This window comes from Salvelinus alpinus, chromosome 24 (genome assembly GCF_045679555.1).
Source record: "Salvelinus alpinus chromosome 24, SLU_Salpinus.1, whole genome shotgun sequence".
Taxonomy (NCBI): domain Eukaryota; kingdom Metazoa; phylum Chordata; class Actinopteri; order Salmoniformes; family Salmonidae; genus Salvelinus; species Salvelinus alpinus.
Window position 1 is genome coordinate 48,973,085 of NC_092109.1, and position 26,686 is coordinate 48,999,770.

The 26,686-nt window shown below is 41.3% G+C and overlaps 1 protein-coding gene across 1 annotated transcript in view; it reads left to right on the forward strand.

The window, feature by feature from the left end:
* Positions 1-26,686, forward strand: part of LOC139551924 (V-set and immunoglobulin domain-containing protein 10-like 2) — a 170,543-nt gene that overhangs the window by 58,615 nt on the left and 85,242 nt on the right. Inside the window, exon 4 of the mRNA XM_071363262.1 lies at positions 21,195-21,470. Within this exon, the coding sequence (XP_071219363.1) occupies positions 21,195-21,470 (276 nt within the window). The remainder of the gene's footprint in view (positions 1-21,194; positions 21,471-26,686) is intronic.

The following is a 26,686-nucleotide window of genomic DNA, read 5'->3' on the forward strand; positions in this document are numbered from 1 at the left end:
ACACACACACACACATGCACACGCACGCACACACGCAGAGAGGGTCCTAACAAATTAAATGATTGTTGTTCTGGTTAATATTGTACCAGGGAGGGGCGTGGCTTGGTGTTGAAGGGGCGTGGCCAGCCAACCATGTCTCCGTACTGCAGTCTGGATCCCAGACCTCCAACAACTCTCTGTTCACCTGCCTGGGGATACACCCTGCTCTCAACACCTCCACACAATGCACTGCACGGGCTTGTAAGTCTCACACACAGCATGGTCCTATATGCCACATACACGTACACACACCAGTGTTGCGGAAGCTACACTGAAAATATAGTTTACCAAACTACCAATTACTTCACACTGGAAGAAGTTAAGCTACGCTATTTTATTTATTTAACCTTTATTTAACTAGGCAAGTTAGTTTAAGAACAAATTCTTATTTACAATGACGGCCTACCAAAAGGCCTCCTGCGGGACGGCGTCTGGGATTTAAAAAATACATAAAAAATATAGGACAAAAAACACATCACGACAAGAGAGACAACACACTACATAAATAGATACCTAAGACAACAACATAGCAAGGCAGCAACACATGACAACACAATATATATCACGCAAGGCAGCCACAACTGTCAGTAAGAGTGTCCATGATGGAGCCTTTGAATGATAAAACTGTCCAGTTTGAGTGTTTGTTGCAGCTCGTTCCAGTCGCTAGCTGCAGCGAACTGAAAAGACAAGCGACGAAGGGATGTGTGTGCTTTGGGGACCTTTAACAGAATGTGACTGGCCGAACTGGTGTTGTATGTGGAGAACGAGGACTGCAGTAAATATCTTAGATAGGGGGGAGTGAGGCCTAAGAGGGATTTATAAATTAGCATCAACCAGTGGGTCTTGCGACGGGTATACAGAGGTGACCTGTTTACAGAGGAGTATAGAGTGCAATGATGTGTCCTATAAGGAGCATTGATGGCAAATCTGATTGTCACGTTCCTGACCTGTTTTTCCTTTTTCTTGTATTTATTTAGTTGGTCAGGGCGTGAGTTGGGGTGGGTTGTCCATGTGTTATTTTTCTATGTCGGGTTGTTTGTGTTCGGCCGGGTATGATTCTCAATCAGAGGCAGCTGTAAATCGTTGTCCCTGATTGAGAATCATACTTAGGCAGCCGGGGTTCACGTGTGTGTTTGTGGGTGGTTGTATCTCGTGTCTGTATTTGTGCCACACGGGACTGTTTGTCGGTTCGTTTCTCTTTTGTCATTTTGTTTCGTTAGTGTTCCGTTTATTTTGTTAATAAATAATCATGGACACAAACCACTCCGCATATTGGTCTGATCCTTCTCGCCTCTCCTCCTCGTCCGAGGAGGAGGATTACGACGACCGTTACACTGATGGCCAAATGGTAAAACACATCTAGCCGCTCGAGAGCACCTTTACCACTAAAGCTACACTTAAGAAAAATGTAGGTTTCTCAAATAAAGTTAGTTTAAAAATTTGTTCACTACATCCAAACGACTTTGTAAAACATTCTGATATACTGTATACACCTGAAATGTCACAAGTCTGAAATGACTAAAATTCAGATCACTTTTGGGTCATTTGTGACCGACCGGCTTGGTTCGGTCCTATGTAGCAAAATGTGGAGTTGAGCTATAAAATGTTATATCATACACTACAGCTGAGGAACAATGGGAACATGATTCTGCTTTGAAACTTGTAACCCCACTTTTGAGAAAATTGCCCATGACTGTTTTGGTACACCTACTGGAGAGCTCCTCTTTGTCTACACCGATTCAGCATCGTTCACACCCTCTTAGCCCCACTCATCTGTTTAAGGATTCACATGTGATGCCATGTGCTAAACAAAGTGAGTAAGGTAGTGTAGTAAACAACCAAAGATTACAAGACTAAAAGTGTTGAAAGTAGTAGCAAAAATACACTTTCTCTAGTCCTTGGCCTGTATACTAATCTGATTTTGGTGCAGGTCATGTTGTTCTTCACATTAGTGTCTCTGGTAAACATATGCTATATTAAATTAAATCTATGTTTATTTGTCACATGACAGGAAACAGAAGGTGTAAACGCAGTGGTGGGCCGTCAGGGCCAGCAAGGCCTTCTCTGCTGGCCTAAACATCATCAGAATATATATATTTTTTAAATGTATTTTCCCACAAATATGTATTAAATTATTCCCCAGAGTAAGAGTTATACTCTTCTCATAGCTTTCCTCTTGGTTGCACTGCTTCCAGCCCCGGGTTGAGATTTGGAGGGCTGGTCTTTATGTTAGATCTTTTATCCAATCATATTCAGCCATCATGTGTTGCCAGGGGTCTAAAATCTGCCCTCAGGCCTTCAGAATCAACAGTGCGGGCGCTTGTAGCTTAAAGTGAATGGAAATGAAAATTTAGTGTCAACCAATCAGCTTTAGAGTTGGCTATTGTACGCCTGCTGGCTGGCTCCAGTGTTACACAGGAGCCAGCTAGCAGGCGTAGTGCGTGCACGTCTTTTGATTGGATTACCAATATTGAAAGGCAGGTCCTATGGGCAGGTCTATGCAGAAGATCAGAATTAGGAAACTGAATTTGATAAACAAATTAATTTGCGTACTACTAAGCTGTTTTTTCAACCCACAATGGCAGAAGGAGGAGTAGATATCGATTTGGTCGAGGATATAATTATAACGCCATTCTCAAGACTAACTTTTCTTGAAAAGTTCGGAGAGGTCGCCCGACGCCGACGCTACAAAGCCTGTCACAGGGGTTCGTTCACCACTTTCAAAGTTCCAACTACGAGCGCTATGGCTCCGAGAAGCACTGCAAACTGTACTGCTGGGAATGCCTATTATTTGCAAGTGATCGATTTGGTGTTTGGAGCCACACTGGCTTTGCAAACTTGAGTTGTCTAACCAAGGCAGCAACGAGACACCAAAGTACGGCTGGGCACTTACAAGCAATGGTGCTTTTGAAAACTTTTGGGGACACCCGGGCAACGGAGCTGCACAATGAAAAGGTGAAGAAAAATAGGGAAATATTGAAAAGACTCATTGATTATGTCATGTTTTTGAGTAAACACTGTTTATCTAAAAATGTCAATTTTTGTCAATTTCAAGGTGACGCAACGCCTGGTTATACTGCGTTTCTGTCTAAATGTATAGTGTCTAGAGCCATGGCATCATAATGATGGTAATAAGAGGTGGATTAATTCGGGTGGGACTGTGTAGGACCTCACTGAAGGCCCAGGCCCCAGGCCCACGGCACGCCACTGTGTAAACGGTACAGTGAAATGGTTATTTGCATAGTAGCAATATCAAAAATAGGAAGTGTCCAGTTAACTTCTCACGAGTCACCAACCCTGATCCGGTAGCACCCCTAACCCCCCCCCCCCCCCCACTGAGTAGCATAGCTAGCATAGCGTCACAAGTAACTTGTAGCATCTAAATATCATTAAATCACAAGTCCAAGACACCAGATGAAAGATACAGGTCTTGTGAATAAAGCCACCATTTCAGATTTTTAAAATGTTTTACAGGGAAGACACAATATGTAAATCTATTAGCTAACCACGTTAGCAAAGGACACGATTTTTTTACTCCCAATAGTTTTTTCCTGCGTCAGTAGCTATCACTAATTCGACTAAATAAAAATATATATAGCCACTAACCAAGAAACAACTTCATAAGATGACAGTCTGATAACATATTTATGGTATAGCAGTTTTTTTTTTGAAAAATGTGCATTTTTCAGGTATAAATCACAGTTCTACATTGCAGCTGCAATCTGAAATAGTGCTGACCCAGCCAGAACAATTACAGAGACCAACGTCATATAACGAATTACTCATCTTAAAACATTTCAGAAAAATACACAGCGTACAGATATTGAAAGCCCAACATCTGGTGAATCCAAACAATATTTCAGATTTATTAAATGTTTTATAACGAAAACAAAATGTAGCGCTAAATTAGCATAGCTATACCAGGCAGATTCGGCTAGGCGCCCACGGCCAGTTCACATGCACAACAGATATGATATAACATCGTAAATTGGGTCTTACTATGGCTGATCTTTCATCAGAATGTTGATCAAAGTGTCCTTTGTCAAGATGAGTCGTTGGTTCCGTTCAGAATTGTTCCTTTCCCACTCCATTTAGCACAGGTACTGGTCGAGTGGCACGGATCTCTCAAACGTAAATAAAATCAGACAACGGAACACCACAAAACTCCCGAAAAAATTCAAATAATCTGATTAAACTATATTGAAAAAACATACATTACGATGATCTGGTCACATGTATCAAACAAACTTCGAGACGGAGATAGTTTTCATCCATAATGGCCGCACAACAGAAGACAATCGCAGCTACAAGTCGCACGATTTAGAGAACCGGAAGTTGTCGGTCACGCCAAAGAATTAGCTCTCATTTCACGTCAGTCCCAGATAAACAAGATATTTTTCCTCTGACGTCCTCTTGACACCCAGAGGAAGGCCAATGAGGTGTGTTTCGGGTCATAGGGGGCACGACCATATATAGGCAGAGCGTTGAAGCTGGCATACACATCTTGCTTTTTTCTTCTTGGTCATGGAAAGTGCTGTCAAATGACTTCTGTATCACTCAGAGACAAAATTGAAACGGTTTTAGAGACTAGAGATTGTTTTCTTTCCAATGGTATTATTTATATGCATATAGTAAGAGCAATAATTGAATAAGAGGCAGTTTAATCTGTAGAGCAAATTATGCTAATGGGAAAATAGCACCCCCTGTATTCTCAAGAAGTTAAATAATGTATAAATATTTTATAATTATTAGATGATTCTTACCCAGACACGCTTGTCCAACTTGATGGGTCATGTAATCATCTGGCGAAGTGGAGTCTTTTGTTTATACATGTAGCTACAGTGGTTCCTCCTTTAAAAGTTGCATCATACTGTGGCACGTCTTGCGTGCTGCCTCAGCATTCTGTGGCATGTCAATTGATACTTTCTGTTACTGCAAGTTATTGCTAGTTTGACCACCACATTGTTTGCCTTCATTAGAAAACTTTTTTCCAATATTTCTGTAAATCAGTGATATTTATTCCCATAGTAATTCGTTATGGATCCATAACTAAATCAACATCTGCATTTTCAAAGAGTATTTTTTATCAATATTTTATTAACGAAATGCGTTTATTTGTTTATGAGACTACTGTGCAGTCTACAATACATACTGTAGTAAACATGGGAAAGTGCCTAATTCCTTACATAAGGGAGAGCAGGCCATGTCTGTACTACAGAATGCGGGGCATGCAGGAGACTGGTGTTATGTCCGGTGTGATGTCTTCACTATTATTCTACAATGTAGAAAATAGTAAAAATATAGAAAAATTCTCGAATGAGTAGGTGTGTCCAAACTTTTGACTGGTAAAGATCAGTGATACGATCAAGAGCAGAGTGCAGGTTCCTTCTTCTTTTTCCTCATCTTATCTGGCTGTTGCCATGCACCTGCAAAAAACATAGCTCAGATGTGCGAGTGCTTTTTGAATTTGACTTTACAAACAACAGGAGGGCTTAATTGGAGTCTATTTCTTCTGAGCCTAGACCTATATAAAATAACTTAACTGGCTGAGGTAGGCTATGAGGCTTAACAGCCTAATGGAAGTAATGATAGATCCAAGATGGCGTAGCAGTGAAGATGTGTTTTTGTTCGTCCTCTCGTGTACTTAGTATTTTTCTTCTTTTTTGTATATATTTCAATTTTATTTTCACTCTTTTCCATTTTAATTCGATTATACCTTCCGGTAACCTGCCTCACCCAATGTGATACGGAATCGCTATTATTTTTAACTTTAGAACACATTCAAGAACCACCAGAAGCTAACAAGCTAATTTAGCTACAAGCTAGTTAGGCATTGTTAGCCAATGCTAGCGGCTTTTACCTTCTGCACAGATACCAGCCCTGTTTTTAGCCTGGATAATAACCTGTTTTTAGCCTGGATAATACTCGCCAATCTACCAGTATTGGACTGTCTCTCCACTACAACGCCGGTTTCCTGCCGTAATCCCTGGACCACTACTTCTGATCTTCACAGCTAGCTAGTGGCTAACGCCCCTGCCACGAAGCTAGCACCAGTTAGCCGTGAGCCAGGCGCATCTCCCGGCTAGCAAACTAAATTCTACAATACCTCTTTCGCCTTCTGGCTTGGATCCTCTGCCGACACGGCACCCCGCCGCACCACCACGACTGGTCTGCCGACGAATACTCCATCCGCTGTGCCTTCAACCGGCCTCCGTCGGAGCAGACGCTCCCACTAGCCCCGGGCTACTAACTTTAAACGCCGTGTCGCCCGCATGCTAGCGTAGTAGCGACTACTCCGCGGCTTCCCTGTTCCATCTACTGCTGCCCCCTGGACACTATGATCACTTGACTACATAGCTGATGCCTGCTGGACTGTCCATTAATCACAGTACTCCATTCTGTTTATTTTTTATCTGTCGGACCCAGCCGCGAACTCAGGCTCTGTGTGTAGTTAACCCGACCCCTCTCTGCGTAGTCATCTCCATTTTACCTGCTGTCGTTGTGTTAGCTGACTAGCTGTTGTTGTCTCACCTGTTGTCTTAGCTAGCTCTCCCAATCAATACCTGCGATTACTTTATGGCTCGCTGTATGTCTCTCTCAAATGTCAATATGCCTTGTATACTGTTGTTCTGGTTAGTTATCATTGTTTTAGTTTACAATGGAGCCCCTAGTTCCACTTTTCATACCTCTGACACCTCCTTTGTCCCACCTCCCACACATGCGGTGACCTCACCCATTATAACCAGCATGTCCAGAAATACAATCTCTCTTATCATCACCCGGTGCCTGGGCTTACCTCCGCTGTACCCACACCCCACCATACCCCTGTCTGCACATTATGCCCTGAATCTATTCTACCACACCCAGAAATCTGCTCCTTTTATTCTTTGTCCCCAATGCTCTAGGCGACCAGTTTTGATAGCCTTTAGCCGCACCCTCATCCTACTCCTCCTCTGTTCCTCGGGTGATGTGGAGGTAAACCCAGGCCCTGCATGTCCCCAGGCACCCTCATTTTTTTACTTCTGTGATCGAAAAAGCCTTGGTTTCATTCATGTCAACATCAGAAGCCTCCTCCCTAAGTTTGTTTTACTCACTGCTTTAGCACACTCTGCCAACCCTGATGTCCTTGCCGTGTCTGAATCCTGGCTTAGGAAGGCCACCAAAAATTCTGAGATTTCCATACCCAACTATAACTTTTTACGTCAAGATAGAACTGCCAAAGGGGGAGGAGTTGCAATCTACTGCAGAGATAGCCTGCAAAGTAATGTCATACTTTCCAGGTCCATTCCCAAACAGTTCGAACTTCTAATTTTAAAAATGTATCTCTCCAGAAATAAGTCTCTCACTGTTGCCGCCTGCTACCGACCCCCCTCAGCTCCCAGCTGTGCCCTGGACACCATTTGTGAATTGATCGCCCCCCATCTAGCTTCAGAGTTTGTTCTGTTAGGTGACCTAAACTGGGATATGCTTAACACCCCGGCAATCCTACAATCTAAGCTAGATGCCCTCAATCTCACACAAATCATGAAGGAACCCACCAGGTACAACCCTAAATCCGTAAACATGGGCACCCTCATAGACATTATCCTGACCAACTTGCCCTCCAAATACACCTCTGCTGTCTTCAATCAAGATCTCAGCGATCACTGCCTCATTGCCTGTATCCACTACGGGTCCGCGGTCAAACGACCACCCCTCATCACTGTCAAATGCTCCCTAAAACACTTCTGCGAGCAGGCCTTTCTAATTGACCTGGCCCGGGTATCCTGGAAGGATATTGACCTCATCCCGTCAGTTGAGGATGCCTGGTCATTCTTTAAAAGTAACTTCCTCACCATCTTAGATAAGCATGCCCCGTTCAAAAAACGCAGAACTAAGAACAGATATAGCCCTTGGTTCACTCCAGACCTGACTGCCCTCGACCAGCACAAAAACATCCTGTGGCGGACTGCAATAGCATCGAATAGTCCCCGCGATATGCAACTGTTCAGGGAAGTCAGGAACCAATACACACAGTCAGTCAGGAAAGCAAGGCTAGCTTTTTCAAGCAGAAATTTGCATCCTGTAGCTCTAACTCCAAAAAGTTATTGGACACTGTAAAGTCCATGGAGAACAAGAGCACCTCCTCCCAGCTGCCCACTGCACTGAGGCTAGGTAACACGGTCACCACCGATAAATCCATGATAATCGAAAACTTCAACAAGCATTTCTCAACGGCTGGCCATGCCTTCCACCTGGCTATTCCAACCTCGACCAACTGCTCCGCCCCCCCCCCACCCGCGCAGCTACTCGCCCAAGCCCCCAGCTTTTCCTTCACCCAAATCCAGATAGCAGATGTTCTGAAAGAGCTGCAAAACCTGGACCCATACAAATCAGCTGGGCTTGACAATCTAGACCCTCTATTTCTGAAACTATCCGCCGCCATTGTCGCAACCCCTATTACCAGCCTGTTCAACCTCTCTTTCATATCGTCTGAGATCCCCAAGGATTGGAAAGCTGCCGCGGTCATCCCCCTCTAACAAAGGGGGAGACACCCTGGACCCAAACTGTTACAGACCTATATCCATCCTGCCCTGCCTATCTAAGGTCTTCGAAAGCCAAGTTAATAAACAGATCACTGACCATCTCGAATCCCACCGTACCTTCTCCGCTGTGCAATCCGGTTTCCGAGCCGGTCACGGGTGCACCTCAGCCACGCTCAAGGTACTAAACGATATCATAACCGCCATTGATAAAAGACAGTACTGTGCAGCCGTCTTCATCGACCTGGCCAAGGCTTTCGACTCTGTCAATCACCATATTCTTATCAGCAGACTCAGTAGCCTCGGTTTTTCTGATGACTGCCTTGCCTGGTTCACCAACTACTTTGCAGACAGAGTTCAGTGTGTCAAATCGGAGGGCATGTTGTCCGGTCCTCTGGCAGTCTCTATGGGGGTACCACAGGGTTCAATTCTCGGGCCGACTCTTTTCTCTGTATATATCAATGATGTTGCTCTTGCTGCGGGCGATTCCCTGATCCACCTCTACGCAGACGACACCATTCTGTATACTTCTGGCCCTTCCTTGGACAGTGTGCAATCTAACCTCCAAACGAGCTTCAATGCCATACAACACTCCTTCCGTGGCCTCCAACTGCTCTTAAACACTAGTAAAACCAAATGCATGCTTTTCAACCGTTCGCTGCCTGCACCCGCCCGTGCGACTAGCATCACCACCCTGGACGGTTCCGACCTAGAATATGTGGACATCTATAATTACCTAGGTGTCTGGCTAGACTGTAAACTCTCCTTCCAGACTCATATTAAACATCTCCAATCCAAAATCAAGAATCGGCTTTCTATTTCGCAACAAAGCCTCCTTCACTCACGCCGCCAAACTTACCCTAGTAAATCTGACTATCCTACGGATCCTCGACTTTGGCGATGTCATCTACAAAATAGCTTCCAAAACTCTACTCAGCAAACTAGATGCAGTTTATCATAGTGCCATCCGTTTTGTTACTAAAACACCTTATACCACCCACCACTGCGACCTGTATGCTCTAGTCGGCTGGCCCTCGCTACATATTCGTCGCCAGACCCACTGGTTCCAGGTCATCTATAAGTCCATGCTAGGTAAAGCTCCGCCTTATCTCAGTTCACTGGTCACGTTAACAACACCCACCCGTAGCACGCGCTCCAGCAGGTATATCTCACTGATCATCCCAAAAGCTAACACCTCATTTGGCCACCTTTCCTTCCAGTTCTCTGCTGCCTGTGACTGGAACGAATTGCAAAAATCGCTGAAGTTGGAGACTTTTATTTCCCTCACCAACTTTAAACATCTGCTATCTGAGCAGCTAACCGATCGCTGCAGCTGTACATAGTCCATCTGTAAACCGCCCACCCAATTTACCTACCTCACCCCCCTTACTGTTTTTATTTATTTACTTTTCTGCTCTTTTGCACACCAGTATCTCTACTTGCACATGATCATCTGATGATTTATCACTCCAGTGTTAATCTGCTAAATTGTAATTATTCGCTCCTATGGCCTATTTATTGCCTGCCTCCTCATGCCTTTTGCACACAATGTATATAGACTCATAATTTTTTTTCCTACTGTGTTATTGACTTGTTTATTGTTTACTCCATGTGTAACTCTGTGTTGTTGTCTGTTCACACTGCTATGCTTTATCTTGGCCAGGTCGCAGTTGTAAATGAGAACTTGTTCTCAACTTGCCTACCTGGTTAAATAAAGGTGAAATAAAATAAAAGTAGGAGTTTTTTTATTAGGCCTACTTACAATTGCAACTGGTCAAAAATGTAGCATCCTACATAAACAATCATTTAAAGAAAAAAAGTCTGCACGTTCAAACTAAAACAATGTAACTAAAAAGAAAGCGCACATTTGTAATTCCCAAACTCTAAAAGTAATTGGAAAGGTAGATACAAATTATGTGTGACATTGTAGTTACAATAAAGAATGTAGCCCATCATGCAAATGATTCCTATTAGCAGGACAACAGACTTTTTATAAAAGTAGCCCGGCTACTGTTGTGAAAATCCCTCAACTTGCAATGTATTCGATGCTTAAGTACTCTAAAGTGTTACATTTCTAACTCAAAACAGCATTTCTTCATCAACATCTTTACGCTTTCGTTAATATTTCTGTAGCAATTTTGAGCAAATTGCTCAAGGGCCACGGTTGATTCGTTTGTGAGGATGACTTTATTGAATGTCTCACCAACTTTGATCCATGCCTGGGCCTGTAGGACGCAAGTTTTTGTTTGTCAGACGAATCATTTTGTCAAAACTACAGAATAGTACAAAAAAAGTGAACAGACATGGTTAATGTTCTGAGAATAAAAAAAAAAATATATATATATATATATACAGTGGGGAGAACAAGTATTTGATACACTGCCGATTTTGCAGGTTTTCCTACTTACAAAGCATGTAGAGGTCTGTCATTTTTATCATAGGTACACTTCAACTGTGAGAGACGGAATCTAAAACAAAAATCCAGAAAATCACATTGTATGATTTTTAAGTAATTAATTTGCATTTTATTGCATGACATAAGTATTTGATCACCTACCAACCAGTAAGAATTCCGGTTCTCACAGACCTGTTAGTTTTTCTTTAAGAAGCCCTCCTGTTCTCCACTCATTACCTGTATTAACTGCACCTGTTTGAACTCGTTACCTGTATAAAAGACACCTGTCCACACACTCAATCAAACAGACTCCAACCTCTCCACAATGGCCAAAACCACAGAGCTGTGTAAGGACATCAGGGATAAAATTGTAGACCTGTACAAGGCTGGGATGGGCTACAGGACAATAGCCAAGCAGCTTGGTGAGAAGGCAACAACTGTTGGCACAATTATTAGAAAATGGAAGAAGTTCAAGATGACGGTCAATCACCCTCGGTCTGGGGCTCCATGCAAGATCTCACCTCGTGGGGCATCAATGATCATGAGGAATGTGAGGGATCAGCCCAGAACTACACGGCAGGACCTGGTCAATGACCTGAAGAGAGCTGGGACCACAGTCTCAAAGAAAACCATTAGTAACACACTACGCCGTCATGGATTAAAATCCTGCAGCGCACGCAATGTCCCCCTGCTCAAGCCAGCGCATGTCCAGGCCCGTCTGAAGTTTGCCAATGACCATCTGGATGATCCAGAGGAGGAATGGGAGAAGGTCATGTGGTCTGATGAGACAAAAATAGAGCTTTTTGCTCTAAACTCCACTCGCCGTGTTTGGAGGAATAGAAGGATGAGTACAACCCCAAGAACACCATCCCAACCGTGAAGCATGGAGGTGGAAACATCATTCTTTGGGGATGCTTTTCTGCAAAGGGGACAGGACGACTGCACCGTATTGAAGGGAGGATGGATGGGGCCATGTATCGCGAGATCTTGACCAACAACCTCCTTCCCTCAGTAAGAGCATTGAAGATGGGTCGTGGCTGGGTCTTCCAGCATGACAACGACCCGAAACACACAGCCAGGGCAACTAAGGAGTGGCTCCGTAAGAAGCATCTCAAGGTCCTGGAGTGGCCTAGCCAGTCTCCAGACCTGAACCCAATAGAAAATCTTTGGAGGGAGCCGAAAGTCCGTATTGCCCAGCGACAGCCCCGAAACCTGAAGGATCTGGAGAAGGTCTGTATGGAGGAGTGGGCCAAAATCCCTGCTGCAGTGTGTGCAAACCTGGTCAAGAACTACAGGAAACGTATGATCTCTGTAATTGCAAACTAAGGTTTCTGTACCAAATATTCAGTTCTGCTTTTCTGATGTATCAAATACTTATGTCATGCAATAAAATGCAAATTAATTACTTAAAAATCATACAATGTGATTTTCTGGATTTTTGTTTTAGATTCCTTCTCTCACAGTTGAAGTGTACCTATGATAAAAATTACAGACCTCTACATGCTTTGTAAGTAGGAAAACCTGCAAAATTGTCAGTGTATCAAATACTTGTTCTCCCCACTGTATAAAACATTTCTTACCGAGCTGTGATGCCCGCAGATTACAGATTACAGATTACAGATTACAGATTACAGATTACAGATTGCCTTTGCCGATCGCTCATCATGTTCATTCATCAGTGAGTCAATGGCTTGAATAGTCATTGACTCACTCACGCGTTGAAAAGGAACGAGATGGAGTCACAATCCATGCCAGGCACACCTGTGAGCTCTGGAACTCCACCTCCGACAGGCAGAGTCAACATACAGTACGAGGCTGGTTCGTCAGGTTTTTGGTTCATCCTGACATTTCCATTCCTCTTCTGACAATAGAACTTGACCAACTGCTCACCAGGCATAGGCACTTCCCGCTGTGGCCGTCTATTTCAGCATCATTTTGTGATTCTCTGAGACAAGCAATGGAGAAATGAAAATGTTCAAATATTATTCTTAAGATATGTGTTGACTGAATATAAGTAAGTGTTGTCTGCTAAACAATCAAGTTAAGTTTCTCCAGAAATAAATCATTCTAAATAACTGGCTGTATTTACAAATTAGTGAGAATGTTCAAGAATTTGCCTTTTTCTCGCTCACTCTAGGTTAAATGAAAATGAAATCTCCAAAATAGCGTTACTTTTTAAACAAAGCGATTATTATTATTAAATAAATAAATAAATAAGACCAACACCAGTATATCTAAAAATATTTTTTTCAATAATTACATTTAGAGGATTGGAGGACTCTATATTAATATCTAAGGTGCATTTTCTTTTAGGATCTGTGAGAATATCTGAGAATATCTAAGGGGCTTTTATATAATTCTAAATTCATTAACCTTTCTAGCGCAGGCTAGCGGAACCCCCTCGACAACATTTCGCTGAAAAGGCAGCACGGGAAATTCAAAAATATTTTTTTGAAATATGTAACTTTCACACATTAAAAAGTCCAATACAGCAAATGAAAGATAAACATCTTGTTAATCTACACATCGGGTCCGATCTCAAAAAGGCTTTATAGCGAAAGCACAACATATGATTATGTTAGGTCAGAGCCAAGTCACAAAAACACACAGCCATTTTTCCAGCCACAGATAGGAGTCACAAAAAGCAGAAATATAGATAAAATGAAATCACTAACCTTTGATGATCTTCATCAGATGACACTCATAGGACATCATGTTACACAATACATGTATGTTTTGTTCGATAATGTGCATATTTATATCCAAAAATCTCAGTTTACATTGGCGCGTTACGTGCAGTAATGTTTTGATTCCAAAACATCCAGTGATTTTGCAGATAGCCACATCATTTCACAGAAATACTCATAATAAACATTGATAGAAGATACAAGTGTTATTCACAGAATTAAAGATAGACTTCTCCTTAATGCAAACGCTTTGTCAGATTTCAAAAAAACTTTACGGAAAAAGCATAATCTAAGTACGGCGCTCAGAGCCCAATCCAGCCAAAGAAATATCCGCCATGTTGGAGTCAACAGAAGTTAGAAATAACATTATAAATATTCACTTACCTTTGATGATCTTCATCAGAATACACTGCCAGGAATCCCTGTTCGACAATAAATGACTGATTTCTTCCATAAAGTTCCATAAAGTCTATAATTTATGTCCAAATAGCCACTAGTTGTTAGCGTGTTCAGCCCAGTAATCTATCTTCATGAGGCGCGAGCACTACGTCCAGACAAAAACTCGAAAAGTTCCGTTACAGGTCGTAGAAACATGTCAAACGATGTATGGAATCAATCTTTAGGATGTTTTTAACATAAAACGTTAATAATGTTCCATCCTGGAGAATTCCATTGTCTGTAGAAAAGCACCGGAATGAGAGCTAACTCTGTCGGGACCGCGCGTCACGAGCATGAGACACTCTGCCAGACCCATGACTCATTCAGCTCCCATTCCCCCCTCCTTTATAGCAGAAGCCTGAAACAAGTTTCTAAAGACGGTTGACATCTAGTGGAAGCCTTAGGAAGTGCAACTTGACACCATAGACACTGTGTATTCGGTTTTACACTTCGGTAAAACCACAATGAGGACATCGACCTACCAAGCAAGTTTTCATAAATCATTGGGTACAGTGTAAGAAAAACATCAGAGTAATCTGAAATAGGGGCATCATTTATGTTCAAATTTACAACATAACATACATAGGCATTTCATCATTAAGACCTTTAGGAAATAATGTCTGGAGGCGGAAAATCCCAAAGGCTGATTTTCTTTTGTTGCTGGCAGTTGGCATGGACCAATTTATCACGTAAATAAAACATGCCAGTGTTTCTTGACCGCATCTCCCACTATTTGCGAGTTCAAAGTATATGTAGTTGTTAACATTACAGAGTTTTCTTTAGCTTTAGCGGGCCTTTTTGTAGCAGTTCATCTCATGTCTTCCCCAATGCCAAATTAAGAGCTTCATCCACACATGGAGAATAGCCTCTTCCTAGAAACCTATTGCGCATCTCCGCTGCTTTTTCTAGATAGTCCTGATAAGTATTTGTTGCAAGTAGGGGAGGAGGGGGTTTCACACCTAGCTCGGCTATTAGACAATTCTTTAGTAAAGGTTGAATAGTCTATTGTTCAGCTAATAGCCCATCCTGCTACGCTGGTGAAAACTAATAATAATACTTTTTCCCCTTTCCACATGTTAAAGATTACAGTTGATAAAGTGTTTTTAGCCACAATCGACCCCAACCCCAATTAATACATTTGGGCATAGTCAATTGCGTGCTGGACTTCGGGCTAGAATGGTGAGGGTTCGAAACCTGCTCCCTGCTTGCTATAATGAATGAGTTTGATACACCTGGTATTGGATATGCCTGAAAAAAAACGTCCTAAATAGAGATTTTCATAAATAACTTTATGACCAAAAAATATGCACAATCGTTTGTCTCTACATTAACTAACATATTCCTCTCAATTGTAATTTTTTTGCTTGACTTGTTATGACGTTATAATTACTTAAATTCGCTTCCCCATAATGTTTTGTCAGCCATCTTTGTTGAAGTCACCAGGGATGGGTGGCCCATGTCAAACTCGTCATTGGATCCACTCGATATGATTGGTCATATAAAAACCTTGGGACCCAAATGCTTAATGAGTGCTCACCCTTGTGGTGGTCTGGAGCAATGAAGCCGTGACGCTGGGTACCTCTAAGTCCGGTGCAAGCTCGCAACTTTTTGAGGAGGAACCACTGTAGCTTGCTAGCTAGCTAAACAATGAACATAATAGTGCTTTCAAGACAACTGGGAACTTGGAAAAATTTGAGGTCAAATCATGACGTCAGTGATCTTCAGGTTGGAAAGTCGGGGCTCTAGAAAGGGGCCATTGTTCCCGAGTTGGAATTCCGGTTTGGATGACGTCCAAAATGATTTTTCCCAGTCAGAGCTCGTTTTTTTCAGAGTTCCCAGTTGTCTTGAACACACTGAAGTCGGAGATTTCCGAAGTCCCATTTCCGAGTTCCCAATTGTTTTGAACTCGGCGATAATCCCAACCCATACTACTAGCAATACAAACAGATTGTCATAGCTAGCCACCATGCATGAATCTGCAGGTAGCTAAAGCTAACCAATTAGGTTCAATGTTAGCTAGATAACTAATATTAGGCTATAACTAGCAATGCAAATGGATTTCTGATATACGAATAATATTACTACACAGATCATACACATAACTTTAGCTAGCGAGCCAGCCAACTAACGTTAGCAAGCTAGCTAACAGTACTCTTTAACTTGTAAGGAAAACGACTTTCTGACAAAAGTAGAAACATATAATATCTGAAAATGTAGCTAGCTAGACTCTCTTACCCATATACGTGGATGAATGCTTCTCCTTCTCTGTCACATATTCCATGGTTGCCCTTAGTTTGAATGTAAAATCCGGAGACCGGTGTTTTATACAAATATTCAGTGTGTTATCTTTTCGACTCCCTCCACATATTTCCAATCATACACCAGAATATTCTCCATCTCCTTATCTATCATACTCTGCTTCCAAAGGGCAATCCACTGAGTTCAAAACTCTGTCAACTTCTTCCGTGACAACAACACTGTTGATTGCTGTTTCTTCCCAATCACTGTCATCAGAAACTCTACAATGTCTGGTTCAATGAAAATGAGGGATTTCCTCATCGTCTGATTCCTTTTCAGAGTCAGAGAGAGTTAGCATGGCATGATCGTCCTCCAGAATGAGGAGAGCAGTAGCAAAACTTTTGCAGTGCTTCATGATATCTTTCAAAAAAGCAGCAGAAGAAATCATTATCTACACATACTGAGCAGTTCATGTTATAGACAGAGACATGCTACATGGCAGACCAATCCAAACTCATCTCTCGGCATGTCCAGCCCATCCATTATCTCAGCCAATCATGGCTAGCAGGAAGGTTCCTGGCTTTTTCCGTGGCTAAACCAACTAGGCTTGTAATTTAACGATTGTATTCATATTTACTGATGGAATGTTATTAAGGCACATGAAAGTTTACATGTTCCCGAAGGCATTTCTGCCAAAAAACACATAACATTTATTTCACATAACATGTTTTTCTTTACGTTCAAATGCCTCTCCTCTGAAGTAGTGACGTGCGACTTACGCCTAGTTTCCTAAAATGATTCACATATGTTAACAGAATGTATAATTTATCCTATTAACAGTAGAAAGGCTGAGAGTATCAAAATTATGCGATTTAAAAATATATATATTATTACTCAGTTGTTAATTCATCAAATCAAAATGTGTTTATCACATGCTTCATAAACATCGTCCAATAAGCTGTTCATGTATTCGGCGCATGTGACAATTTTAAATTTTTTATTTGAATAGTGGAATGCTTACTTACTGGCCCGTTTTGACACCTAATGCCCTGTCGTAAATTTAAGGTAGAAGAAGACTCTCCCTCCCTCTTCAAATGCGCGTAGGAATGTGCTTTGTTTCACAGACAGTCTTCCTGTCAAAATTCTAACAGTTTCTAAAGCGAATAATGGAACAATATTTCTAACATAACAACGTTAGGAATGGTCAGAGGATCTATAGAAAATGAATGTAATATTGGTTTTTATTTTGTGATGTAATTAAAAAGGTTACGAAGGAAATACTGTAACTTGAAAAGTATTTACACTACAGGTATGAAGTCTCCATCTCTAACGTTGTATATGTAATATAAAACATGATGAACATATTTTTGTTAAGATATGAAGACCATTTTCTCATGTATGGTATCCTGTTTTCTCATGTAGTTAGCTAGTAAATAAATAATTAAACCAATTGGTGTGGTACTGACTCATAAGTAAGGCTAGGGTTTTTCGCAGATGCATGAGGTTACGATTGTTCAGAATGATGATATGATAAGAGGTCATGATTAATAAGATTAAATTGACAATAGTCTGATGGGTGACAATTTGATCAATTGTCAAATTGTACATGGAGAGAGGGGCGCAGCTTGGAATCGACAGAAGCAGGAAAGGAGGACCACTTTTCAAATCCTTCTTCATTTGCATCCAGTTAATTTTGATTTCTATATGTTATCAGAAAGAGCAGATTAAGCAGTTTATAAGACACTTACCTTTTCAAATATCTCTCAAAAACAGATGCATCCTATTTCCAAATATCGCTTTTCCCAAGAATAACCGCACTATCCATGCATGGGTTCAGCACATGGGCATTCAGCGGCAACATTTCTCAAGCAAGGACTAGTGACATAATAAACGTAAAATATACTATTCCGTTCATTTTAAATACATTTTCTTAAGACAAACCAAACCAATATTATAATGGATATCTTTGTGATGGATTTAACTCTTGTACTGTGGTGGTTTAACTGGTTTTTCATTTTTCACATACAGTCTGCAGTAAATATAGTCTACAGTACATTCGGTCTGCAGTACATACAGTCTACAGTACATATAGTCCACAGTACATACGGTCTGCAGTACTTATAGTCCACAGTACATACAGTCTACAGTACATATAGTCTACAGTACATACGGTCTACAGTACATACAGTCTGCAGTACATATGGTCTACAGTACATACAGTCTGCAGAACATATAGTCTATAGTACACATAGTCTACAGTACATATAGTCTACAGTACATACAGTCTGCAGTACATACAGTCTGCAGTACATACATTCTACAGTGCTTACATTCTACAGTACATATAGTCTGCGGTACATATAGTCTGCAGTACATATAGTCTACAGTACATATAGTCTACAGTACATACAGTATATATAGTCTACAGTACTCATGGTCTACAGAACTTAGATTCTACAGTACATATAGTCTGCGGTACATATAGTATGCAGTACATATAGCCTGAAGTACGTATAGTCTGCAGTACATACAGTCTGCAGTACATATAATCTACAGAACATGAACTAATGAAATGTAATGATATGTTCTCTGAAAAAACTCTAATTTTACCTAAGATCTTCATAAACACATCCAAATCATTATACTTCTGATAGTATTTATGAAATGTATTTATTAGACTGTTAGAATGTTGACATTATAAAGACGTGTCATTGGCCCGAATCGGGGTCCGTTGAGGCTTTTCTCGTGTTAAACACAAAAACGATCTTTCAAAGGAGAATTAGGCAGATCTATTGCCAAAAAATGAAATTCTTGCCTTCTTCACCCATATTTTTTTTTATTTATGCAAAAAAAGCAGTGTGTAGTTTCTGTAGAAAACTTAACCACTACATGGATAAAAAGGTACTGAAAACACTACTTAGATTTTAATTTAGTTCATTACCACTAAGCAACTCTCTCTCTCTCTCTCTCAGGGTCTCCTTACACTGAGCCAGTGTGTTCTGCTTATGCCACCGGGATGAACCAGAACCTGCTGCTGTCCTGCTCCTGGGAAGGTAACCACAACAACAGTAACAGCCACAACAACCACCACAACAACAATACATATAATTATAATAATACTGTTCTTGTAGGTGGGTCTCCCAGGGCTGTGGTGTGGTGGGAGGTGCCTAAAGAAGAGGGAAGGAGCCAAGAAGTGGAGTCCTCCAAAATCCTGGTACTTCGTTCTAACTCCACCCAGAATGGACAGGCCTACACCTGCTACGGAAAACACCCCCTAGAAACACACATCAGGACCTGCAGCCTTGGTAAAGAGCCCTGTGGGACTTTGCTGGGTTTAACTAACAGTCTAATTGACATGTACCAGGTTTAACTAACAGTCTAATAGACATGTACTGGGTTTAAATAACAGTCTAATTGACATGTACCAGGTTTAACTAACAGTCTAATAGACATCTACTGGGTTTAACTAACAGTAATAGACATGTACTGAGTATAACTAACAGTCTAACTGACATGTACTGGGTTTAACTAACAGTCTAAAATAAATGTACTGGGTTTAACTAACAGTTGATAGACATGTACTGGGTTTAACAGATATGTACTGGGTTTAACTAACAGACTAATAGACATTTACTGGGTTTAACTAACAGTTTAATTGACATGTACTGGGTTTAACTAACAGTTTAATAGACATGTACTGGGTTTAACTAACAGTCTAATGAACATGTACTGTGTTTAACTAACAGTCTAATAGACATGTAATTACAATTTTTATTTTATTTAACTAGACAAGTCAGTTAAGAACAAATTCTTATTATCAATGACAGCCCAGGAACAGTGGGTTAACTGCCTGTTCAGGGGCAGAACGAAATATTTTTTACCTTGTCAGCTCGGGATTCGATCTTGCAATCTTTCGGTTATTAGTTCAATGCTCTAACCACTGGGCTACCTGCCACCCCATAACAGGTTTAACTACAACATTGCATGGTGTCTGTATATGAAGACAGAGATTGAATCTCTCTCTCTCACTACCTGTGTGTGTTTGTGTGTGTTTGTTTATTTCAAGAAGTTTCTAAGGCATAACGTGGGCATAACGTGCTTCAAAAGAAGCGAGAGTTCATATTCAACTTATGATGCCCAACCCACTGCACCCGGTTCCTGATCGAACTTGATTGTTTTCCTCCTTCCGGCCTATTCAAAACATGAGAAAGCTAACCGTTAACTAGTGTCGCCTTCAGAGTACTTATACTAAGGGAAAACACACGTTTACATTTTTTCAATAATCATTCTCAACATAGAACTAACATATCTTTCAAGTTATGTGCACATTATTTAATACTTTTCACAAACGTAATTCATATTAACCAATGTTTGCTTACATGTGAATAGGCCGAAAGAAGGAAGAGAATTGCAACAAATTGGATGCCGCCTTGTTGCCAGGCATCAAGGTGAATATGCACAATATAGGCTATATCTTATGTCAGTAAAAAAAATACATATTCTGGTGCCCCTAAATGTGATGTTGTGCTCTTAACATTTAGTTGGGAGCACAAGTGCTACCAATGAAATGTTTTTTTTAAAGCCCTGATACTGGGTAAGCTATAGTATTATTACTACTACTACTACTACTACCACTACTACTACTAGATGCCATTGCCTGACATTGTACCCTTGAGCAAGACACTTAACCCCCCACAACAACAGCTCCCCCGCAACTCTCCTAGAGCTGTATATGTCTGTATGTGTGTCTTTCAGAAGGGTTGTGTTAAAAGCAGAAGTTCAAATTCGGTTGAACCTGAAATTGACCAGTAAAGTTATCTTAATCTTACTACTGTTTGTGTGTGTGTGTGTGTTTGTGTATGTGCATGTGTGTAGTCCCGGTCAGTAAGCCCTATATTCTGCTGAGTGATGCATCCCCTGCGGAGGGATCTTCGGTGTGGCTGCGCTGCGGCCTGGAGAACGGTACTGGGCCACTTTACTTCCTGTGGGAGCATGAGACATACAGTGGATTGGTCAACACCGTCTCCCAGGGCAACAGCAGCGTGTTCAACATGACAGAAGTCAACCGTAACCACACAGGCTGGTATCGTTGTGTGGCCCGGAACCAGGTCAACCAGGAACGGTCCGACCGCATCTGGCTAGACATCATCTGTTAGTATACACACTACACACTGAACACTTCACCCTAAACCCTACACACTACCCCTAACGCTGAACCCTGACTTCTAACCCACCTGGCTGGACATAATTTGTTAGTATACACACTACACACTGAACACTACACCCTAAACCCTACACACTACCCCTAAAGCTGAACCCTGACTTCTAACCCACCTGGCTGGACATAATTTGTTAGTATACACACTGAGCACTATACCCTAACTCTACACCAGTGGAGGCTGCTGAGGGGAGGCTCATAATTATGGCTGGAACGGAGTAAATGGAATGGCAAACATATTGATGTATTTCAAATCAAATCAAATTGTATTTGTCACATGCACCGAATACAACAGGTGTAGACCTTAAAGTGAAAGGCTAACTTACAAGCCCTTAACCAACAATGCAGTTTTAAGAAAAAATAAGTGTTATGTAAAAAATAAAAGTAACAAATAATTAAACAGCAACAGTAAAATAACAATAGTGAGGCTATATACAGGGGGCACCGGTTAGTCGAGGTAATTGTGGTAATAAACTCAGCAAAAAAATAAACGTCCTCTCACTGTCAACTGCGTTTATTTTCAGCAAACTTAACATGTGTAAATATTTGTATGAACATAACAAGATTCAACAACTGAGACATAAACTGAACAAGTTTCACAGACGTGTGACTAACAGAAATGGAATAATGTTTCCCTGATCAAAGGGGGGGGGTCAAATCAAAAGTAACAGTCAGTATCTGGTGTGGCCACCAGCTGCATTAAGTACTGCAGTGCATCTCCTCCTCATGGACTGCACCAGATTTGCCAGTTCTTGCTGTGAGATGTTACCCCAATCTTCCACCAAGGCACCTGCAAGTTCCCGAACATTTCTGGGAGGAATGGCCCTAGCCCTCACCCTCCGATCCAACAGGTCCCAGACGTGCTCAATGGGATTGAGATCCGGGCTCTTCGCTGGCCATAGCAGAACACTGACATTGCTGTCTTGCAGGAAATCACGCACAGAACGAGCAGTATGGCTGGTGACCTTGTCATGTTGGAGAGTCATGTCAGGATGAGCCTGCAGGAAGGGTACCACATGAGGGAGGAGGATGTCTTCAGTTGAGATTGCCTGCAATGACAACAAGCTCAGTCCGATGATACTGTGAGACACCGCCCCAGACCATGACGGACCCTCCACCTCCAAATCGATCCCGCTCCAGAGTACAAGCCTCAGCGTAATGCTCATTCCTTCGACGATAAACGCGATTCCGACCATCACCCCGATGAGACAAAACTGCGACTCGTCAGTGAAGATAACTTTTTGTCAGTCCTGTCTGGTCCAGCGACGGTGGGTTTGTGCCCATAGGCGACGTTGTTGACCTGCCTTACAACAGGCCTACAAGCCCTCAGTCCAGCCTCTCTCAGCCTATTCCTGAGCACTGATGGAGGGATTGTGCGTTCCTGGTGTAACTCGGGCAGTTGTTGTTTCCATCCTGTTCCTGTCCCGCAGGTGTGATGTTCGGATGTACCGATCCTGTGTAGGTGTTGTTACACGTGGCCTGCCACTGCAAGGACGATCAGCTGTCCGTCCTGTCTCTCTGTAGCGCTGTCTTAGGCGTCTCATAGTACGGACATTGCAATTTATTGCCCTGGCCACATCTGCAGTCCTCATTCCTCCTCGTAGCATGCCTATGGCACGTTCATGCAGATGAGCAGGGACCCTGGGAATCTTTCTTTTGGTGTTTTTCAGAGTCAGTAGAAAGTCCTCTTTAGTGTCCTAAGTTTTCATAACTGTGACCTTAATTGCCTACCGTCTGTAAGCTGTTAGTGTCTTAACGACCGTTCCACAGGTGCATGTTCACTAATTGTTTATGGTTCACTGAACAAGCATGGGAAACAGTGTTTAAACCCTTTACTATGAAAGATCTGTGAAGTTATTTGGATTTTTATGAATTATCTTTCAAAGAAAGGCTCCTGAAAAAGGGATGTTTATGTTCATGTACACTACCGGTCAAAAGTTTTAGAACACCTACTCATTCTAGGGTTTTTCTTTATTTTTATTATTTTCTACATTGTAGAATAATAGTGAAGACATCAAAACGATGAAATAACGCATATGGAATCATGTAGTAACCAAAAAAGTGTTAAACAAATCAAAATATATTTTATATTTGAGATCCTTCAAATATCCACCCTTTGACTTGATGACAGTTTTGCACACTCTTGGCATTCTCTCAACCAGCTTCATGAGGTAGTCACCTGGAGTGCATTTCAATTAACAGGTGTGCCTTCTTAAAAGTTAATTTTGGGAATTTCTTTCCTTCTTAATGTGTTTGAACCAATCAGTTGTGTTGTGACAAGGTATGCATGGTATACAGAAGATAGAAAAAATCAAGTCCATATTTTGTCAAGAACAGCTCAAATTAGCAAAGAGAAGTGACAGTCCATCATTACTTTAAGACATTAAGGTCAGTCAGTACAGAACATTTCAAGAACTTTGAAAGTTTTTTCAAGTGCAGTCGCAAAAACCATCAAGTGCTATGATGAAAATCTCATGAGTTGTCAGTGCAATGGCTGGTCTGGAGTTCATCTGAAATGTACCATTATTTTTCACATGATAAGAAACCTAATGTCATGCTTTTTCACCAAAAACATCGATGTACATACAGCGGGGAGAACAAGTATTTGATACACTGCCGATTTTGCAGGTTTTCCTACTTACAAAGAATGTAGAAGTCTGTAATCGTTATAATAGGTACACTTCAACTGTGAGAGAAAATCCAGAAAATCACATTGTATGATTTTTAAGTAATTAATTTGCATTTTATTGCATGACATAAGTATTTGAACACCTACCAACCAATAAGAATTCCGGCTCTCACAGACCTGTTAGTTTTTCTTTAAGAAGCCCTCCTGTTCTCCACTCATTACCTGTATTAACCTCTACTGCCTCAGAAACCCGGATCCGGGAGCACCCCCCACCCCCCACACACTGATTAGCATAGCTAGCATAGCTTCACAAGTAGATAGTAGCATCTAAATATCATTAAATCACAAGTCCAAGACACCAGATGAAAGATACACATCTTGTGAATAAAGCCACCATTTCAGATTTTTCAAATGTTTTACAGGGAAGACACAATATGTAAATCTATTAGCTAAACACGTTAGCAAAATACACCACTTTTCTAACTCCATCAGTTTCTTACTCCTTCAGGTGCTATCACCAATTCGGCTCAACTAAGATATTGATAGCCAATAACCTATAAAAAACCTCTTCAGATGACAGTCTGATAACATATTCATGGTATAGGATAGTTTTTGTTAGAAAAAAGTGCATATTTCAGGTAGAAATCACAGTTTACAATTGCACCGACCATCACAAATCGACTAGAATTACTAGATAGAGCAACGTGTATGACCAATTTACTCATCATAAAACATTTCATAAAAATAGACAAAGCATAGCAATGGAAAGACCCAGTTCTTGTGATTTCAGACCATATTTCAGATTTTCTAAGCGTTTTTCAGCGAAAACACAATAAATCGATAAGTTAGCATACCACATGTGCAAACGTTACCAGAGCATCGATTCCAGCCAAAGAGCGCTATAACGTAATCACCGCCAAAATATATTAATTTTTTCACTAACCTTCTCAGAATTCTTCCGATGACACTCCTGTAACATCATTTTACAATATACATATACAGTTTGTTCGAAAAGGTGCATATTTAGCCATACAAAACCGTGGTTACACAATAAAAATACTAGGAAATCAAGCCTCAATATGTCTGACGTCATCTATCAGAGTGATCTAGTTTAATTGAAAGCTAATCATATACTTGACTAAAAAATACAGGGTTGACAGGAATCGAAAGACAAATTAGTTCTTAATGCAACCGCTGATTTACATTTTTAAAATTATCCTTACTTTTCAATACAGGGTTCGCCAAGTGAAGCTATACCAAACAAAATGGCGAAATATGCGTTTAAAATATTTCGACAGAAACACGATTTATCATATTAAATATTGCTTACTTTGAGCTGTTCTTCCATCATATTCTTGGGCAATGTATCCTTTCTATGTTATAAACGTCTTTTGGTCGATAGATGTCCTCTGTCCTTCGAAATGTCCACCACCAACGACCGACACCCCAAAACGTGTCCAAAGTTTCAGAGTGCACAACAAATAAATTCCTCAAAATCGCACTAAACGGATATAAATTGCTATAAAACGGTTCAAATTAACTACATTATGATGTTTTTAACAACTATAACGACTGAAAACATGACCGGAGAAATATTGCTGGTTAGACAACGATTTGGAACGAGGCAAGTCCGATGGCCTTCACGCTTCAGGCGCACGACGAGAAAGGGCGGTCCCTATACATTTTGGTCTTTTATAATGGCTGTGAATGTCCCATCGATTTCATTCAAAACGTGATGACGTACAGACACCCAGAGGAAGACGTAGGCAGTGTCGGTTTCTTCATAGCATTCACTGTCGCCTTAAAAACAGACTCCAGATCAGAGGTAAAAATTTCTGAAATCTGAACCCTGTCATGAAAAGTGCTGTAGAAATTGTTCTGTACCACTCAGAGACAAAATTCCAACTTCTATAGAAACTAGAAGGTGTTTTCTATCCAATAATAACAATAATATGCATATTGTACGATCAAGAATTTAGCACGAGGCAGTTTAATTTGGAGACCCAAATATGCTAATGCGGAACAGCACCCCCTATAGTTCCAAGAAGTTAACTGCACCTGTTTGAACTCGTTACCTGTATAAAAGACACCTGTCCACACACTCAATCAAACAGACTCCAACCTCTCCACACTGGCCAAGACCAGAGAGCTGTGTAAGGACATCAGAGATAAAATTGTAGACCTGCACAAGGCTGGGATGGGCTACAGGACAATAGGCAAGCAGCTTGGTGAGAAGGCAACAACTGTTGGCGCAATTACTAGAAAATGGAAGAAGTTCAAGATGACGGTCAATTACCCTCGGTCTGGGGCTCCATGCAAGATCTCACCTCGTGGGGCATCAATGATCATGAGGAAGGTGAGGGATCAGCTCAGAACTACATTGCAGGACCTCGTCAATGACCTGAAGAGAGCTGGGACAACAGTCTCAAAGAAAACCATTAGTAACACACTACGCCGTCATGGATTAAAATCCTGTAGCGCACGCAAGGTCCCCCTGCTCAAGCCAGCGCATGTCCAGGC